General features: G+C 49.4%; 7 protein-coding genes across 7 annotated transcripts; 3 read left to right on the forward strand and 4 right to left on the reverse strand.

Moving 5' to 3' along the window:
- Position 1: 1 nt before the first annotated feature.
- Positions 2-4,751, reverse strand: BDV37DRAFT_12077 (Elongator subunit IKI3). The gene is made up of 9 exons (XM_032078571.1): positions 3,376-4,751; positions 3,229-3,321; positions 2,616-3,175; positions 2,404-2,557; positions 2,009-2,351; positions 1,712-1,953; positions 1,527-1,660; positions 1,198-1,477; positions 2-1,132 (listed from the first exon to the last, which is right to left on the reverse strand). The coding sequence occupies exons 1-9, from the start codon at positions 4,511-4,513 to the stop codon at positions 105-107; spliced, it is 3,972 nt and encodes a 1,323-aa protein (XP_031936462.1). The 5' UTR covers positions 4,514-4,751; the 3' UTR covers positions 2-104.
- Position 4,752: 1 nt separating this feature from the next.
- BDV37DRAFT_12038 (cytochrome c oxidase VIIc family protein) lies at positions 4,753-5,526 on the reverse strand. The gene is made up of 3 exons (XM_032078567.1): positions 5,454-5,526; positions 5,218-5,395; positions 4,753-5,151 (listed from the first exon to the last, which is right to left on the reverse strand). Exons 2-3 carry the CDS (start codon positions 5,393-5,395, stop codon positions 4,898-4,900), a joined length of 432 nt encoding a protein of 143 aa, XP_031936463.1. The 5' UTR covers positions 5,454-5,526; the 3' UTR covers positions 4,753-4,897.
- A 55-nt stretch (positions 5,527-5,581) lies between these two features.
- Positions 5,582-9,508, forward strand: BDV37DRAFT_12087 (ATP-dependent RNA helicase MTR4). The gene is made up of 6 exons (XM_032078573.1): positions 5,582-6,513; positions 6,565-6,655; positions 6,709-7,770; positions 7,824-8,419; positions 8,475-9,040; positions 9,115-9,508. Exons 1-6 carry the CDS (start codon positions 5,767-5,769, stop codon positions 9,293-9,295), a joined length of 3,243 nt encoding a protein of 1,080 aa, XP_031936464.1. The 5' UTR covers positions 5,582-5,766; the 3' UTR covers positions 9,296-9,508.
- A 288-nt stretch (positions 9,509-9,796) lies between these two features.
- BDV37DRAFT_12096 (cut8/STS1 family protein) lies at positions 9,797-11,103 on the forward strand. The gene is made up of 2 exons (XM_032078576.1): positions 9,797-10,128; positions 10,196-11,103. Exons 1-2 carry the CDS (start codon positions 10,053-10,055, stop codon positions 11,056-11,058), a joined length of 939 nt encoding a protein of 312 aa, XP_031936465.1. The 5' UTR covers positions 9,797-10,052; the 3' UTR covers positions 11,059-11,103.
- A 1,075-nt stretch (positions 11,104-12,178) lies between these two features.
- On the reverse strand, positions 12,179-13,418 carry BDV37DRAFT_287888 (DUF3984 domain-containing protein; the record flags this gene model as incomplete). Its single annotated transcript, XM_032088173.1, has 2 exons — positions 12,179-13,354; positions 13,413-13,418. 2 exons carry the CDS (start codon positions 13,416-13,418, stop codon positions 12,179-12,181), a joined length of 1,182 nt encoding a protein of 393 aa, XP_031936466.1.
- A 210-nt stretch (positions 13,419-13,628) lies between these two features.
- Positions 13,629-15,287, reverse strand: argB (ornithine carbamoyltransferase). The gene has a single exon (XM_032078581.1). It carries the CDS (start codon positions 15,004-15,006, stop codon positions 13,888-13,890), a length of 1,119 nt encoding a protein of 372 aa, XP_031936467.1. The 5' UTR covers positions 15,007-15,287; the 3' UTR covers positions 13,629-13,887.
- Positions 15,288-15,567: 280 nt separating this feature from the next.
- Positions 15,568-18,466, forward strand: BDV37DRAFT_275550 (uncharacterized protein; the record flags this gene model as incomplete). Its single annotated transcript, XM_032085414.1, has 5 exons — positions 15,568-16,378; positions 16,430-17,389; positions 17,442-17,759; positions 17,817-17,986; positions 18,125-18,466. 5 exons carry the CDS (start codon positions 15,568-15,570, stop codon positions 18,464-18,466), a joined length of 2,601 nt encoding a protein of 866 aa, XP_031936468.1.
- Positions 18,467-18,541: the final 75 nt, after the last annotated feature.

Below are 18,541 nucleotides of genomic sequence, written 5' to 3' on the forward strand. Positions count from 1 at the left end.
ATATTTTATTAATCGACAATTCTAATATTCCAACTTTTTCGATACCCTGTTTTAGAAAGAAAACTCGTGGTTTGTACTCGGTCATTTCCTTCGACGTCAAGGCTTCAGTTCAGCAACGCCGACTGCTTCAGCTCCTTGACCGCCGGTGCTTCTCGAACAGCTAGGGTAGCCGTAATGCTGTCCGCGAAAGCACGCTGGCCACCCTTGAGTGAAACCTCTTCAGCGGGATTCGCATTAGTCTCGGCCTCAGGGCCGTCGGTCTGTTCACCTGCTGGAGGAGCGACGGCACCGAATACTTCCACTCGAGAGTCAGTACACAACTTGAGCACCTCCTGCATAGCCTTTTCAATAGCAACGGCACGCTCCCGCATGCCCCGTCGGAGCAGTGCATTAACAAGAGTCTCGACCTCAGACACCGTGGAGTTGACTCTTTCGATAAGCCGCCGTACACTGTTCACCAGGTACTCTTCCTCGTACACGGTTCCCTTCTTACCACTAGCACGCTTACGCTCTTCCTTCCGACGGGTCTTGGAAGTCTGTCTCGACATATTCGTCTTCCCAGTCTTCCCAGTCTTTCCGGTGTATCTCGTGAACATGCTGCGACCAGCAAGAGTAGAAGCATCCGTAGGCGCAAGAGAGACGTTATCTGGGATATCGACACCCATCTCTCCTCCCATCGTGGGGTCACCTCCGAAATAGGCCAGCGGGTCGGTAGCACGGCGAACGCGCAGTTCCCCGATACGCGGTACTTGGGCGTTCAGCTGAGACCGGAAGTCGGCAAGAAGGTCGGTCATGGAGCCCATGGCGTCTGCCAGGCCTGTGTCCACGATTTCCGGGACGAGGCTTTGCTTGCCGTGCAATGCGAGGAGGCGCGTTGCGTCGGCGAAGCGAGAGCCGCGGCACAGGAGACGGGCGGCCAGCGGGATGTCGTGGAGGTGTTCTGCATGGACGTGTGCTGCGGAGACGTAGTCTTTGTTCTCGTCTGTCAGGGTCGTGGCTAATTCGAGTGCGTGCGCTTGGAGCTTTTCCTCTGATAATGGGACCATCATTGCGCAGTACAGGGATTCACGCCAGAGATGAGCCCGCTGGTAGCATTGATAGGCGTCGGAATAAAGGGAAAGGGATTCATAAGCTGGGATTGGTTAGCAGCTGATACATTGTATTGTGGGATAAGGAGATATGTGTGGAAATACGTACCGATGGCTGCTTCTTTATATTTTGACTGATCGTAGAGGTAGTCGGCGTGGAGATTGGTCATGTCGCGTAGTTGCTCTTGCTGGTATTTGTAGAGATCGATGGCATCCTTGTAGAGAATATGTTTGATAGCATACGCCCTTAGCTCGTCATGAGCGTTAAGCGCATGAAGATGTCGCAGAGCCTTGGCCCACCGTCCAAGATAATTATCAATTTCGAACTGTCGTCGAAGCTCGGGCAGCTGCTGTAGCTTGCGCAAGAATGGGAGGTATTCTCGAGGATCCTGAATGGCTTTAGAATGATATTTTAGCGGGTTTGCTAGCGTTACTTACACGCTGGGCTTGCTGGGCAACAAGCAACGTGAGCTCGAGGTCGTAAAGGCCCAACGCAGTATCGTATAAACGGTGGGCATCGGACAAGAAGCACATATGTTCGACTGCGTCTTCTGCTTGTTCGGAGCTTTGATCTATTATAAGGTGAGTGGCTGGTCAAGTATGATGGCAGGATTTAGACTCACCTCTCAGGCGTGCAACCAGTTGAAGACCAGCCTCAAGGTCTGGTGGCGATTTGACAACGTGTGCCGTGACGAGATTGTGCAGATTGGTATCGATCTTCTTTTCCAAAGCAGCCAAGAAGGCATCGCAAATCCGATTAACCTTACCATCCTTGGCTGGGGCCTTAGTGGCAGGTACGATATTGTCGTCCGCCTTAAGTGTCTTCAGCGTATCCTTGTACAGGGTCTCTGAGACATCCTCCCCACTGCATATGGTTAACAAGGAAACCCTCTACGAGAGAACCCACATATCGGACATACCTTAGACGGGACAAGAACTCGTCGATGAAGTCAACCCTTTTCACTTGGTCAATGAATAACGGGACACTTTCCATAAACTGTTCTGGGGCGTAGTCATGAATGATATTCATATCTACCATTTGGCTGCGACAGGTAAGGAAAGCCGAGCGGTAGTTCTTGCGATCAATAAATGACCTGATGCCTGCTAAGACCAGAGCACGGGGGTACGTGGTCTCAATATTTCCACGCGGCGCCTGCAACACAACGGCAAACACACTAGGTATTACCGACACCAAGCGCGAACCACGCTCGATGCTTCTGCAACGCTCATCGGTCTCTGGCGTATCAGGAGGGACCTCCATATCTGCCGAAAGTTTAGTCATGCTGCGGCAGGAAGTAGTCTTGGAAGCACTCACCTTCTGCCCTGGTCAAATGAACGAATTTCAGGAGATGCTGAGAAGTAGTGAACAAGACATGGGATGGAGTCACAAGGAACGAGGTGCAGTTCTTCGCAAGCAGAGTCTTATTCGCATACAGTGCGCCGGTCTTTGTCATGGAGATCAAAAGAAGCTTCGAAAATTAGCATGCGCGAGAAATAAGTGGTGAGCTAGGGTCCAAAAGGTATTACCTCGTCTTCTGACAACTGAGCAGCCTTGGCCCAATAGGTGTCGACAGAAGGACTCTGCGTGTACGGGACTGCTACAAATTCATCTGTAGGCGGCATAGAAATTGTCGAGTAGGTAATTGGTTGCCCATATTGGCTGATATGAGATATCCAAAGTGCTTCGTGATTGAGAGATGGGAATACCGAAACCAGTTGTTCGGATTCGGCCGCCTGGTACGCGATCTTCGTTGTTCTAGTTTCCAAAGCCGTTCGCTCGATGTTGGCATTATTTGGCCCACTGCTCTTGAGAATATAAACCTCATTCTCATTGATAAAAGCGATTTGCCGAGGTCTGCTGTCAGAAGCATCAGATAATGGATAGCTCGACTCAAGAATAGGCGCAGCCACTGGGCGAGTCTTGAGAGACCACATGAAAATAGAGAAACAATCCTTCGTCAGGACAGCAATACGAGTACCCGACTTGCTGAATGCGACGTCAATGATGTTCGAGTCCAATAACAATTCATTATGGGCCATAGGTGGCGGGACACCCGCAAGCCTCAGCGGAGTCAACTTGAGGATTTCTTTGCTTGGTTAGAGGCGCTTTACATCTGCTTTGGATGCAATTGAAACTTACTTCCATCAATCACGGCAACAGCTCCAACATCATTTGGCACAAGAGTCGAACCATGATCGACGTCAAACACAAACTCCGCGTCCAATATCGACTCTGCAATGCAGTCAGTACATATTCCTTAATCAATATCCGATGCAGAGAAAGTACCCGAGGCGCCTGCAACAAAGCGCAGTGTCTTCTCTTGGTGCCACTTGAAGGAGAAAGGGTTTGGGGAACTGGGGTTCACGACCACAGGAACCTCCTGCTTTAAGTAGTAGTGATAGTTACCCATTGTCCAGAACTGGATCCTGTCTTTGAATTGAACAGCGAGTACCGTCGAATCGATATTCCAGGTTAAGTGGATATCTGACGCCCATGAGGACTTTTCTTCCTCAGTGAGGCGAAGTGTAAACTCTCCATGACGCAAGCCGTTTCTTTCGAAGAATACAACATCGACTCGATCGTCACGTCGTTGGATACCAGCAATAAGATTGCCATAAGGCCTCCAACTCAGGGCCCCTTCTAGTCCATCCACTGGCTCACTCACACTGTCTAAGGTTCCCTCTCTGGAATACACACGGATTGCGCGACGAGTGCCCTCTTCGATGCTGTTTACCGCAACATAGGCACCATCTCCCCGCCAGGTAATGGTCGTCCTCCCGTCATCGTTGTTGCTCAGTTTTCCTTCGTCTACCTTTTCAGGGACTGTAGGGTCACGAAGAGCCTTAGCTCGCTTCCCTTGAAACTGCGTTTCCTTCTTTCCCCAGCCAACGGAGACATGTTGAGACGCCTTCAGGTCCTCTGGGGTGAAGGTGATTTCAGCCACATTCTCGAACTCCCGGGTCATGTACAAGAATGTGTTAGCTCTTGTGGTTAGAGCCAACAGTTCCTCGTCTGGAGACCAGGTAGCAGCAGTGATGCCAACGTCGACGGAGCCCAGAATCTCAATCTTGTCCTCTCCGGGGAGAGGTTCTTCACGGACAATAACAATATCACCCCCTTCAAGTACTAGACAGGCACTAAGGTTGTCCGCAAAGTAATGGAGCGAGAGAACCCGGTCACAGGGAAGGTCTGGCAGGGGGCAAGGTGCGTCCCACGAGGCGATGCACTCAAATACATCTGCGCCTACGGGCTCGGAGAAATAGGCGTCTTGACGCTTTCTCCGAAGTTCAATAACTGGATTGGTCTCTGTAGGACCGAAGGTGCAAATTACTGCATCCGACGCAGTGTCCCAAGCAGTGGCTGTTAATGGCAGCTCACTCTGAAGCTGCACCTCGGCGAGGCGAACATTTTTCAAGTTGCGCATATCTGATAAGTTTAATTGTAATCTTTTCTTTTACCCCGCGGCCATGAATCAATGAAAGCTCCGGGGTATAAGAAGAAGAAATGTAGAAGAATTTAAGACAGAATGAAAAAGAAAAAAGAAAAAAAATTAAAGCTAGATCAAGAATGAATCTTCCATGTAGCAGTTGGACAAAGAAGTATAGATTATGTTCCTATAAGTTGCGGAGCTTTGCAAACATATCGGATGCGGACCAAAAGATTTTAATTTTCTCTGCAGACAAAAAATCGACCAATGACTTCATCCATATTCTAATATGGAATCAGCCCATTTTGACCCAAATTCACTCCCACCCCAACTACGAGCTCATAAATATACTAGAATGCAGTTTATTGAATACACCGGAAATCAGAGCTTAACAATCGATTCTCTAGCTTTATACACAAATTCCGAATACTTCCAGTGTAGGGTACATTTTCGACCAATTCCCAGTGCCCAACGATCCCATGGCGCGGAGAAGGTATACATTGCGAAAACCCGCTTAGCGAGTCTTGTAGGTTTGCCAGACTGTAGAGAAGATCTTGTTAGATGTTCGACCAAAACTGTCGGCAAATCAAAGAATAACATACCAGCAATGGCAAAGGGGGCACCGAAACCGGTGACTAAACGGTAGAAGTCAGCAACGCAGAACAGATCCAACCCGTAGCGATCAATTGAGAATCACTCACTCATGAAAGCCCAGTACCTGACGAAGAAGAACTTGGTAAGAGGGTTGAAGGGGATGTTGGAGCGAGGACCCTCAGCGTAGTGGAACGGGCTGCCGAGCTGGGCGCGGGTGGTGGAAAAGCCACGACGGGCGACGAAAGAGGTGGCCATTCTGGCCCGGAGAGCGGTAGCGGCGTTCATCTTGGATTGTGTCAGATGCAATTGGGAAGATGTATATCTCAGCCAGCAGTTCACCTACCTTGAGGAAAGCGGCAGAGCACGGATGGTCAAGGCAATCTACTCTTTCTCGTAACTGGCGGGAAGAGTAGGAGTGGTGGAATGACAATCGTCGGCCCGGATCTAGGTCACGTGCTAGCTATTCCGAACGGCAAGTTTCTCCGGCGGAACGTCCAGCAGGAGTGGCTCTGGCCAATCACATGCCGCCTGCCTCAAAAGGAACATTGAAATTTCTCAGTGAATCGGCGAGTGCGACATAGTGCGACGAGCACTTCAACCATCCGGTCGTAGTCCGTCCTTGCTCCTTGCGGCCGACCTTGAACGTTCGACCGACCATGGATGAACTTTTCGATGTTTTTGAGGACCAGCCCCAGGCTGTCAAGCCCTCTGACGGAGCTCCCAAACGTTCCAAGAAAGACAAGAGCAAGAAACGTCAGGTCAATGGTGATGTGAAGGAAAGTGGTGCCACTGTAGAGGCAAAGGAACCCGTCGCCGTCGCCGATACCCCCGTTGAAGAGACTTCCGAGCCAGAGGAGGGCGACGCGCCTACGACAGACAACAATGAACAACCCGATGCGAAACGGCCGCGACTCGAGAAGGAACCGGAGCCCGTGGTAGCCGACTTGTTCGAGACAGCGCAAGAGCGTGAAGTCGCCGGGTCTGCAGGACTTCAAGCCGCCAATGATTCAGCATCAGTTGTATTGTCGCATCAAATTCGCCACCAGGTCGCGATTCCACCGAACTATCCATATGTACCCATTTCCGAGCATAAAGCTCCCGAGAACCCGGCGCGAGTATGGCCGTTCACCCTCGATCCGTTCCAGCAGGTTTCCATCGCATCGATTCAAAGAGAGGAAAGTGTACTTGTTTCAGCCCACACTAGTGCTGGAAAGACCGTCGTCGCCGAATATGCTATCGCCCAGAGCTTGAAGAACAACCAGAGAGTTATTTATACAAGTCCAATCAAGGCCCTTAGCAACCAGAAATACCGAGAATTTGCAGCGGAGTTTGGAGATGTTGGTCTAATGACGGGTGATGTTACCATCAACCCGACGGCTACTTGTTTGGTCATGACAACGGAGGTAGGTTTCCTCACCCTTGTTCTGGGCCTTGTATTTTTAACATGGTTTTAGATTTTGCGGTCTATGCTCTACCGTGGCTCCGAGATCATGCGTGAGGTCGCGTGGGTTGTCTTCGATGAAATCCATTATATGCGTGATGCGAGTAAGTCTCTTCAGGGTTGACGCTGGGATTCATCTCGTTAACTGGGGATATAGCCCGAGGTGTGGTTTGGGAGGAAACCATCATTCTGCTTCCAGATAAGGTTCGATATGTATTCTTGTCCGCCACAATCCCCAACGCCATGCAATTCGCCGAATGGATCGTCAAGATGCACAATCAACCTTGCCACGTTGTTTACACCGATTACAGACCGACACCCTTACAGCATTATTTCTTCCCTGCTGGTGCCGAAGGCATCCACCTGGTTGTCGATGAGAAAGGTGTTTTCCGTGAGGAAAACTTCCAGAAGGCTATGAGCACTATTGCGGACAAAAAGGGCGATGACCCAGCGGATGCCATGGCCAAGAGGAAAGGAAAGGGCAAAGATAAGAAGTTGAACAAAGGTGGAAATAAGGGCCCAAGCGACATCTTCAAGATCGTCAAGATGATCATGATCAAAAACTATAACCCTGTGATCGTCTTCAGTTTCAGCAAGCGTGAATGCGAGTCAGGTGCTCTGCAGATGAGCAACCTGGCTTTTAACGACGACTCTGAGAAGGAAATGGTTTCCAAGGTTTTTAACAGCGCGATTGAGATGCTCTCAGAGGAGGACAGGAACCTCCCGCAGATTCAAAACATTCTACCTCTCTTACGCAGAGGTATCGGTGTCCACCACTCTGGTCTTCTTCCCATCCTGAAGGAGACCATTGAAATTCTCTTCCAAGAAGGTCTTATCAAGGTTCTTTTCGCTACTGAAACATTTTCTATCGGTCTCAACATGCCCGCGAAAACCGTTGTTTTCACAAGCGTTCGCAAATTCGACGGATTCAGTCAGCGCTGGGTCACCCCATCAGAATTCATTCAGATGTCCGGTCGTGCTGGTCGAAGAGGTCTCGATGACCGAGGTATTGTTATTATGATGGTTGGCGAAGAGATGGATCCCGCTGTAGCGAAGGAGATCGTCCGTGGTGAACAAGACCGACTGAATTCGGCATTCCATCTGGGCTACAACATGATTCTGAACCTCATGCGTGTAGAGGGTATCTCACCTGAATTTATGCTGGAAAGATGTTTCTACCAGTTCCAAAATACTGCCGGCGTTGCCACTCTTGAAAAGGGTGCGTGTATACCCATGTGTTGATACTATTTCATCTTGCTAACTTGAGTACAGAGCTTGCTGAGTTGGAGGAGAAGAGGGCAAACATGACTATCTCTGACGAAGGAACCATTCGTGAATACTACGATCTGAGGAAACAAATCCGCCAATTCACCGATGACATGCAGGCAGTTATAAGTCATCCCAATTACTGCCTTCCCTTTATTCAGCCTGGACGCTTGATCAGCATCAAGCACAAGGATGTAGATTTCGGATGGGGTGTCGTTGTCAACTACAAACAACGCAAGCCCCCGAAGAACTCGACTGAAGAACCTACACCGTACCAGAAATATGTTGTTGACGTTTTACTGAGGATTGCCGACGGGCCGTCGGTGGGCACTAAGACCTTTGAAGAATTGCCGTCCGGCGTCAGGCCGCCGAAGGAGGGCGAAAACTCCCGCATGGAGGTGGTGCCAGTAGTCCTCAGCTGTGTCCACTCCATCTCTCACATTCGAATTTTCCTCCCGAAGGATCTACGTTCGGCAGATTCAAAGAATGGGGTAAAGAAGGCTCTGGATGAAGTGCAAAAGCGCTTCCCGGACGGCATCGCTGTACTTGATCCGATTGAAAATATGAACATCAAGGATGATAACTTCAAGAAGTTGCTCAGGGTAAGATAAGTTTCGTTGTGAATGGATGTCTAAGGTGTGCTAACGCAGACCGCAGAAAATTGAAGTGCTTGAATCTCGTCTCCTCTCTAACCCATTGCACAATTCGCCACGTCTGCCGGAACTTTATGAACAGTACTCAGACAAGGTTGAAACTGGATCCAAGATCAAGGCCACCAAAAAGAAGATCTCCGAGGCTATGTCGATCATGCAGCTTGACGAACTCAAGTGCCGCAAGCGAGTGCTTCGTCGGTTTGGGTTCATCAACGAAGCGGAGGTCGTGCAATTGAAAGCCCGTGTGGCCTGTGAAATTAGCACGGGTGATGAGTTGATGCTCAGCGAGTTGCTTTTCAATGGTTTCTTCAACAATCTTACGCCTGAACAAGTCGCTTCGGTGCTGAGTGTATTCGTTTTCGAAGAGAAGTCCAAGGAGACCCCTGCCCTAACACGGGACGAGTTGGCGAAGCCCCTCAAGGAAATCCAGGCGCAAGCCCGAATTGTTGCCAAGGTTTCTCAGGAGTCAAAGCTCGCTGTCAATGAAGAGGAGTATGTGCAGAGCTTCCATTGGGAGTTGATGGAGGTTATATATGACTGGGCAAATGGCAAGTCCTTCGCTGATATCTGGTGAGTTCCTATTTGCCACCGTTTAGTTCAGAGTGAGACAAGACGCTAATGATTCCTTTCTTTCATCACATCAGTAAAATGACGGATGTGTACGAAGGCAGTTTGATCCGCGTCTTCCGCCGATTGGAAGAATGTTTACGACAGATGGCACAGGCCGCCAAGGTCATGGGGAGCGAGGAACTTGAGAGTAAATTTGAGACCGCCTTAACCAAGGTCCGCAGGGACATTGTTGCCGCACAGTCCTTGTATCTATAGACGTACGACTCCTACTACTACAACTACTACCTTACTTCTCTTACAGCGATATTACTTTCATCCCAACCATCGTGTTTCCACTTGTGTCTGACAAATTATCATGATGAATGGTGGTGGTGGCATTTCCCTGGCGTCGGAGGGCTTGAAAAACAGGGTATCATCGTGTGGTTTGCTTTCCGTGTAATTACTTTACCATATGTTTTTATGGCGAAATGAAATAAAATTTAAAATTTATGAAAACTTTTGCGTATAGTTCCCAACCCCTCAAACTTTGTATTATTATGATGATTGATGATGGTAACGGTGATCATGGCAAGGGGGCCCAGAGCAACGGAAATAAATCTAAAACAAAACAAAGATTCGAGTCACTGTTTGAGTTTTCATAAACCTTCAAGACTGAAGTTGGAGGCCAAAAACGAAAAAAAAAGGAATCAATATAAGAAAGTGACGATAAGGAAAATAATGTCGTAGTCATCATGGACACTCGACCTGCGCAGAAGGCGTGCGTTGCCTCCCGCAACCGCCTTTTCCAGTCCACCGCTTCTCTTCTTTCTCTCTTCCCCACCAATTCCATCTTCTCTCCCTCACTCCTTCAGTCTCTCTTCCTGTATTTTTTGTCTTTCCCTTGCATTCTCTCTTCCCTCTGCACCTTCTCCTCGTGCCCTGTCGCTGACTTCTTATAATACCCCATACCACCGTCGTTCAGTCAGCGTCAGGTTTCTTCTATCTCTCCGCCCACCAACTGTCCGTGGTCATCATGAACAGCTTGGTGGCTACACCACCTGTGCCTCCACACTTTTACGAATATTCCCGTCTTTCCTCCCCTCGTCCAAGTAAGAAACCCCCTTACATTGATACCCGATGGTCGAGATAACGAATATGCTAATGAATATCTTCCAGTGTCTACACCAACCTACACCCCTAATAGCCGCAAGCGGAAAGCCGACGACGATGGTAACGATCATGATGGACGAATGTCTGCCTCCCCGACGAGCTCGCCAGCATTCACACCGAGGTCTCTTCCTAGTCGAAATCTGAAACGGGCCCGCCCGAATGTCAGCGGTCGACCCCTGTCGCTTCCTCGTTTGCTCGAGACCTTAGATACAGATGCTCTCCGAGGGGTCCTTCGATCGATGTGTGAACGCCATCCGGGACTAGTTGATGAAGTTGTCCATACTGCTCCTCGCCCGAGTGTATCCTCCGCTCTTCAGGTGCTTCGAAATTACCAATCTACTCTCCAATCCTCCTTCCCCTTGGGTGGCAACCCGGCATCCGACTACGCTTATAACCGAGTTCGACAACCTCTATCCAATCTTCTAGATGCCTTGAGCGACTTCACACCGCACTTCTTACCACCTAACGAAACCCAACCTTCTTTATCTCTAAATTACCTAGATGGCGCCACCGAAATCATTCACGCATTACCACGATGGCACACGCCCCAGAACAACATAGAGCGGGACTCTGCATACGATGAAATTTGCAAGGCCTGGATCCTTGTGATCCGGGAGGCTGCCAAACGTGGCGGAGGCATTCAGTTACAGTATGGTGGTTGGGATCAGAAGTTGGCGAAGCACAACCAAAACTCCGGTGGTAAGCTGCAGGCGGCCGTCAACGAGCTTGGAGTCAGTTTAGGATGGATGCACGGACCTGAAACCCAAACTCATGCAAGCCCAGGCGGTAATGACTTTGGGTCCATTCGGGAGCAGCTGCTGTCCGGCACCTACGGACTGGGGACTCCAGTTAAAGTTGGGCCATGGTAAACCCACCAACTTCTATGACCTATTTATACCCTACGATTATCCTAGAGACACCTATATCTTCTCGTCTTCGATATCCCCAGAACTACTGTCTAAATCCTCGACCGTGCACATCTACGTATGATACGATCACGATACCAACTGCATGAACTAGAGAGTTGAGGGTCAACTTGGCGTTTACAGTGTGCAAAGAGACATTCTTCCTTTTTTTTTTTTTTTTGTCGCCCTCTCATTTTCATCTTGTGCCAGTCAGAGTCCATCTGTATGTTGCCTTTCCTTAGAGTATCAGCCCGTGGCCCAGGTTTCATTTTATCATCACCATGTCATTGTGTCATCAAGATTAAGCATGGTTTTCTATCCTTCTTTGATTCATTTCCTTTGGTTTTCTTTTTTATTCTACTATGATCGACATTTCGGACGTTTCTTGAACTTTCTACCGAACTATATTGATTAGGTTTCTATCTTTTCTACCTTTCTACCTGACTTGTATACCCTTTCATATTTTTCTTTATTCTACTGGAATGTGACTTGTGTTTTGTTCTCTATGCATCTTGGGAGGACTCAGTTCTATACTGAAATTTTCGGTCACCGGGTCAGGTTACGTGTCAAGTAAAGGACAAGAAGAAAAAAAGAGAAAAAAAGAATTATTCTGATTTGTGTCACTGTTTTATGGGCAGTGGACGCAAGATGGATTGAACAACTCAGAGGACCCATCAGCCCCGTTACGTGGGCATCTGCGCCATTTCCTCAGGGGTAGTGGAGCGAGTGGATTGAGCCCATGGAACCAGTATCAGAATTGCTGACAGGGGTCTGTTGGGCAGAATCAACTCGGTGAGGGATGAGGCTAGTATTGTTGGAAAACTGACTTTATGTCTAGCAAAGAGGACGTATTGTTTAACAACTATGTAAAAGATGGAGTCGAGAGTTGTGAAGTGACATTTAGAACAGTGTTATATTAAATATCATATGCGTTACAGTACATAACGAGGAAATATTCGTATGGTCATCAAATCCATGTCTTAGGTTGAACAATTATATATACCAAAAAGCAATCCACAATCTGACATTCTATATGCCCCCCCCCCCACCCCCCCAATGCTTTACTCAAGCAACAGAATCATACTCATAACAGCGTACGCTTCATCACACCAAATAGCCACCATGCATCTTCCCAGCCCCCATGGTCGCCTGGTTTGTCTATCACTGTCGGGTCCTCAGGATCGCCAATGGTCGACGCACCATCAGTCCTATCAGTGCGTCCTGATATGGATACCTGGTCGTCATCTTCATCAGCGGCACTAGGCTCTGCCCACTCAACATTCTTGGGAGCCTGGTCAACAGGCCCGCTGGAATAAGAAAGTGGCCAGTCGTCAACACCAAATACTGTCCATTCCACCATGCGATCAAACCAGCTGCCCAACCCAAAACCGCGCTCTCGGGTCAAGCGCTGCAACTCCAGCTCATCGATATCATCCTCTGAGTCAGAGTACTCGTCAGAATCAGAGGTATATTCCTCTTGTTGAAGAATCGCCATCTCCGCACGGATACGCTCGTCCACAAAATCCGGGATGAAATGTCGCACATCAAGCGCAGGACTCTCTAGACTGCCGCTATCACCCGGCCTAGTAGAGGTCATCTCGAGGCCGGTCATGGCAAGGTCAGGCCGACTGCCCCTTCTACTAACAACGCGCGACCGAGAGGCCGCCGGGGTTGACCGCCCAGATCTGGATTTCCTAGTCACTTTGCTAAAGTGACCAGGGGACTCCACGTCGTAGTTACCTTCATCAACTAGACTAGTCGAGCTCTCTCGCTTCGCGAGCCAACTCTGGCCCTTCTCTTCTCGGGTCGACGAAGCTAGTGCGATCCCAGCGCGGAGCATCCACTCTGCATCGCGACGACCAGCTGAGTCTGACGGGCGAGGACGAGATGAGTGTCGCTTCGTCCTCGGCGTTTGGTGGTGAAATGGTTGGGCATCATCTTGACCTTCGAGGTTGGTGTCGCTCAGGTGTGCGCGGGTCGAGCTTTTACTCCGCTGGTGGTGTCGGGCCCTGGACCCGCTGCGGGAGTGAGACAAGAGACCTGGGGTACCGGGAACGGAGTAACTAGAGAGATACGAAGTCTTTGCGGGGATATCATGGGCGCTGTGGTAGGACTCAGCATCTTCAGCTCTGGGGGTAAAGTAATCCTGATGCTCGACATCGTCATCAATGGGGAATCGAGATGTCAAGGGAGCTAGGGAAGCATGGTTTAGTGAGGGATAAGAGCGGCGCGAGCGAAAGCCGCCCCCGGAGTGCGAAAGCTGTTGTGGAGTCATTAGAAGGTAAATTATTACTACCCGTCAGCAGGGAAGTACATACCTCCATCTAAAGTGCCTGGGGCCACGGAGGGCAATAAATATCGGAAGAGGGAACTAAGAGAGTGGCGAGCTCATTAATGGTATGATGGATGCAGCAACTCATGAGATTTTGGAGGGTTGTTGGCCTTGTTTTGTCGGCAACTCCGCCCGTGACATGTGAATGCGGGCACCAACGGCTTTGCTCCATTCTGGACCTTTTTCTTATAACCTTTAGGGTTGTTTTCTTTCTGTTGGGTAGATTGGTGGCATTTTCCTTGATCAGATGGTAGAGTCCTGTTGATATCACTACGTCAGTGCTCGAACTACGGATTCTACCAGACATTGTTCTCGGGTACTCCGCATATAGATGTGTTTTACTCCATACATATTTCTGGTGTTCTATACAAACGTTGGTATGGGAAGTCAGACCCGTCCATTAATTCACTCGAGATGGATATTCAGACTATGTTTTTCAAGATTTATTTCTTTTTCAAGGCTCACTCAATCTTTCCCTTATTGACAACAAAGCCCTCCATGGCTGAAATCGCAGCCCACAGCCGATTCTCCGCTTCATGGAAGACCAGGGATCGCGGGCTGTAGAAAACTTCATCACTGACTTCCTCAGGGTGACGAGGCAGGCAATGCATGAACTTCCAGCCTTCGTTCGCACCACCACGCTTGGCAAGTTCCGCAGTGATTTGGAAGCCCTCGAAGTCCTTAATTCGCTTGATCGACTCAGCCTCCTGTCCCATGGAAACCCAAGTGTCAGTTACCAGGATATCTGCACCCTTAACCGCCTCCTCAGGAACGTTGGTTTCAATAATCTTTCCTGGCTTCGAGACACCATTGCTGGCCTGCTTGATGAACTCCATCATCGGAGCAGGAATCTCATAGCCCTTCGGGGTCGCAACGGCGATATCAATACCCAGCTTGGTAGCAGCGATCGCCATGTCGAACAGAACGTTGTTTGCATCGCCGACCCAGGCAATCTTGAGGCCCTCGAGACCCAAACTATCCGAGCGATGGGCCTTAGGAGTAAATGTTTCGTAGATGGTCTGGAAATCGGCAATGGCCTGGAGGGGGTGGAAGGAGTCACAGAGAGCGTTGATCACAGGCACCGTTGAGTGCTTGGCAAGGTCTGCAACTTCAGCGTGCTTGCCGACTCGGGCTACAATGCAAGAGACCATGGAGGAGATTACAACTGCAGAGTCATATAAGGACTCATTGACCCCGAGTTGGATATCATCCTTGCCTAGAAACATTGGATGTCCTCCCAAGCGCACCACAGCCCCTTCAGTAGATATCCTGGTCCTGGTACTGCGTTTGCTGAACAGCATGGCGACTGTTTGCCCAGTCATAGAGCCAAGCAGATTCTGAGGGATGGACCCGGACTTGATGGTTCTTTTGTGTGAAGATGCATTGCGGACGAGGGTTGCGAACTCCGTTGAGGTAAGATCAGCGATGGAAAGGAAATGGCGAGGAGCAAACGGCGAGGTGGGGGGAGCCGTAGAAGTAGTAGTCTGAGAAGAGTATCGGCGCACCGCGTTGAGTGGGATCCTCTGGCGCAAGCTATGGTTGCCGTAACGAGCGGCGGCTAGCTTCAGACCGCAAGTCATGATGAGATAATTCAACGGTGGTGTATGCGGTGAAGCAATGGCGTACAGGAGGAATATATAGAGCAAGAATCGGGGAATTGAGATGACTCAATTTCTTACCGGACTAAAGGAAAGAGTCACCAGCAGCAACAAAAAAAAAGAAAAAAGAAAGATCGTACCTTAGCTCGCTCGTCGAGTCAGTTCAGTTAGCTTGAAAGCGTTAAGTGTGACTCCTCCAATGTGATCCGCTTTTTCCGTCTCCACACCACGCCTTCTCCAGCTCGGGTTAGCGTCGCATGATTGCCGATCATCACGCTGATTCACATTGATAGGCTATACTTCCAGGTCTGGGCCAATTCATCCTGCGTGCGTTGTCCATACACAAGTCGATTATTCTGATGCTTATTCTTAGCCTGGAATTTCCCTTCTACCGACTCATAACCCCCGGTAGCTTTCTGTTCTCAGTCTACGGACGCCATCATCTCTTTATCACCTTTCTTATCTATCCATAACGTATTGCTATCGTGTTATCTCCTCCGCATCCCTCTTCTCCATCTCCCCACTTATCCGCCCCCAGCCATCATGGCTGAAGAGGCAAGCAGGTCTTTACTGAACAAGGGGTCCAGGCCCTCTTCACGTCCGTCCTCACCGACTGACAAACGACAATCTTCCGACTCGAGTCCTGCACTTCCATTCGAATTATCTTCCGAGTCCACCCCTTTACTCCTCAGCCGGGAAGAGGACTTGGCAACATATGGAGGCGTTGCACCCAGACGATCTTCGGCAGCTTCAGAAGACTTTCTTTCCGCCAATGATCCAAAGAAGCCACGAGGCAGAGTACGATGGCCAATACTCTGCATCCTGCTATCTCTGATTGCGATTATAACAATTCTCATATTCGCCTTTCTTGCGCCTGCTGTCGTGAAACAGTATGCAGTGGATGCCGCCGTGTTCAAGCCAACTAATATTTCGGTTGAGTCGGCTACAGCAGATGGAATTCAGGCGAGGATACAGGGAGACCTCGTTCTTGATGCAGGTCGCATAAAGAAAGCGCCAGTGCGGAATCTTGGTCGCTTTGTCACATGGATTGGTAGAGAAGCCGAGACAGGCCAGTCGGAAGTCGAAGTGCATCTTCCAGAGTACGGCAACGTACTCGTTGGAACAGCATCTCTACCTTCTATCAAAGTCAACATACAGAATGGCCACATCAACCACGTTAACGTCCTGGCGGACCTAGTCGCTGGCGACATCCCTGGTATCCACGCGGTAGCAGTAGACTGGTTAGAAGGGAGACTCGGCCACTTACGACTGCAGGGGACAGCAACAGTACCACTCAGATCTGGTATTTTGAGTCTGGGCGAACAAACGATAACCCACTCTATAACCTTCCATGGTAGGTCACGCGATTCTTTTTTTGACAAATGATTTCTGACGTTATATGTAGAGGGCGATTTCCCAACCCTCCCCAAAGTCAATGTTACAAAGTTCAATGTGCACGATATAGATACGCCCGGACATGACGGGGCTATGGCAGTAGATGCCTCCGTGGCTGCTTTTGTCGATTCGCCCGTTGGCCTGAGGATCCCACCGCTCGGGTTTGAGGTGCTCGTGCCCAACTGCTCGCCAGACGACCCATATATCTCAGTAGCGGAAGTCACAACAAAAGGATTCCCGATACATTCAGGACAACCCACGTCTATCGACGTTGCGGGAATTGTCCAGGGCCTTTCTGATGATCTAACAAAGGCTTGCCCTGGAAAGAAAAAATCTCCCTTGGATTTTCTAATGAAGAGTTACATGGAAGGTCTTCAGACTACAGTTTATGTTCGTGGAGCCGACGTTCCATCTCTGGAAACGCCTGAGTGGGTGGTAGACATTCTCAAGACCGTGACAGTACCCTTGGCTTTTACCGGACATGCTCTGGACAATCTCGTCAAAAACTTCACCATGACAGATGTGCATTTCGACATGCCTAATCCTCTTGCAGATCCTGATACGCCTGAGTCTCAACCCAGGGTATCAGCCTTAGTGAAAGTCTTGATTGGGTTGCCTAAGCAGCTAAACCTTCTTCACCTGGATGTACCTCGTGTTCGTGCCAACTCTGATATCTATTATCATGGGGAGAAGCTCGGTGTTTTGAATTTACAAGAATGGCAGCCAGCTAATTCTACCCTTCTGGAAAACGTCGATGGAGCTCCAGCTCTGCTCGTTGAGTTTTCCATGAAGCATACGCCACTTCAGGTGACTGATGGGGATGTTTTGACAGATATTCTACAAGCCTTACTCTTTGAAGGGCAGCCCGTGAGACTGACTGTTGCTGCAAATGTGGATGCAGAGGTCTCTACGGGGATTGGAACATATGCTGTCCGTGGAATACCAGCTGAGGGTGCTGTGAACGTCAAGCGTAAGTCGCAATAACTTGAGGCAGGCGTATTGGTTTGTTGATACCTGAATAGCACCGTACGGTGACTCACTCGAGCGACTGAGTCCACGGGTCGAATCGATAGCACTCGGACCTACAACTGAATCGTCACTCGTGATGAAAGCCAAAATCAACATGACGAATCCGTCGCCATACTCTGCTTCGGTACCTTTCATTGATTTAGTGCTTATCTACAATAAGACCAAAGTGGCCCACGTAACTGCTCGAGACCTTTTGATTGTGCCTGGGGTAAATTCTGGTATCCATGCCGACCTACAATGGAATCCACTCGAATTAGATGGCTCGGCTGGTATTACTGCTGGCCAAGAGATGCTCTCCCGATATGTTTCCGGTGAGATTGTTTACCTGAGATCTTGCTAGGTGGGTCTGTTTGCCTAACTACTACCAGGGTACAACACGTCCGTAACAATTCGCAGTCATGAGGGGACATTCCCGGCTCTACCAGAACTTGGACAGGCGCTCTCTAGGCTAGGACTTGAAGTCCCAATCCCAAGGGTGCCTGTCCCGGGAAACCCTAGTGATGAGGATGGAAAGCCAAAGTTTATCCAGGATACAACGGTATTGTCTACTTTCATGGAAGTCGTTTCTCTACACGACAATCACTATTGATGATATGTTCTCCTGGGGAACATCTTCCAAGTAAAGACAGTTTTCTACAAGGTGCTTTTGGTCTTGCTGACTTTTGCCTGCTACTAGCTACACCTATGGTCATCAACGGCGGAGTTCACATTGTCCTCCCCATTTCCCAATACGACCATAGAGATCACGTCGGTAGAAGCCAATGCCTTCTATCAGAAGCATGAAGAGGTTGGTAGTATCAATTACTACATTCCGTTCCCGGTGCCACCGGGACTCTCCACGACCCCGCGGTTGCCCGTTGATTTAAATCTGAGTGGGATAGGATATGACGCTTTGAAGAGAGCTCTTGGCGGTACACTCAAGTTGGATGCTGTAGCAAAGGTTGGAGTGCTGATTCGACACTATCGCACTACCATAACATACTATGGTCAGGGGATCACCGCACGGGTGAAGATTTAGTGTCATGGCTTTTGCGAGTGATATTTAGAAACATTCACTCTTTATTCTTGGGCGTTTTGTTTTCGTCTTCTGAGG

The sequence above is a fragment of the Aspergillus pseudonomiae genome (genome assembly GCF_009193645.1).
Source record: "Aspergillus pseudonomiae strain CBS 119388 unplaced genomic scaffold BDV37scaffold_103, whole genome shotgun sequence".
NCBI lineage: Eukaryota > Fungi > Ascomycota > Eurotiomycetes > Eurotiales > Aspergillaceae > Aspergillus > Aspergillus pseudonomiae.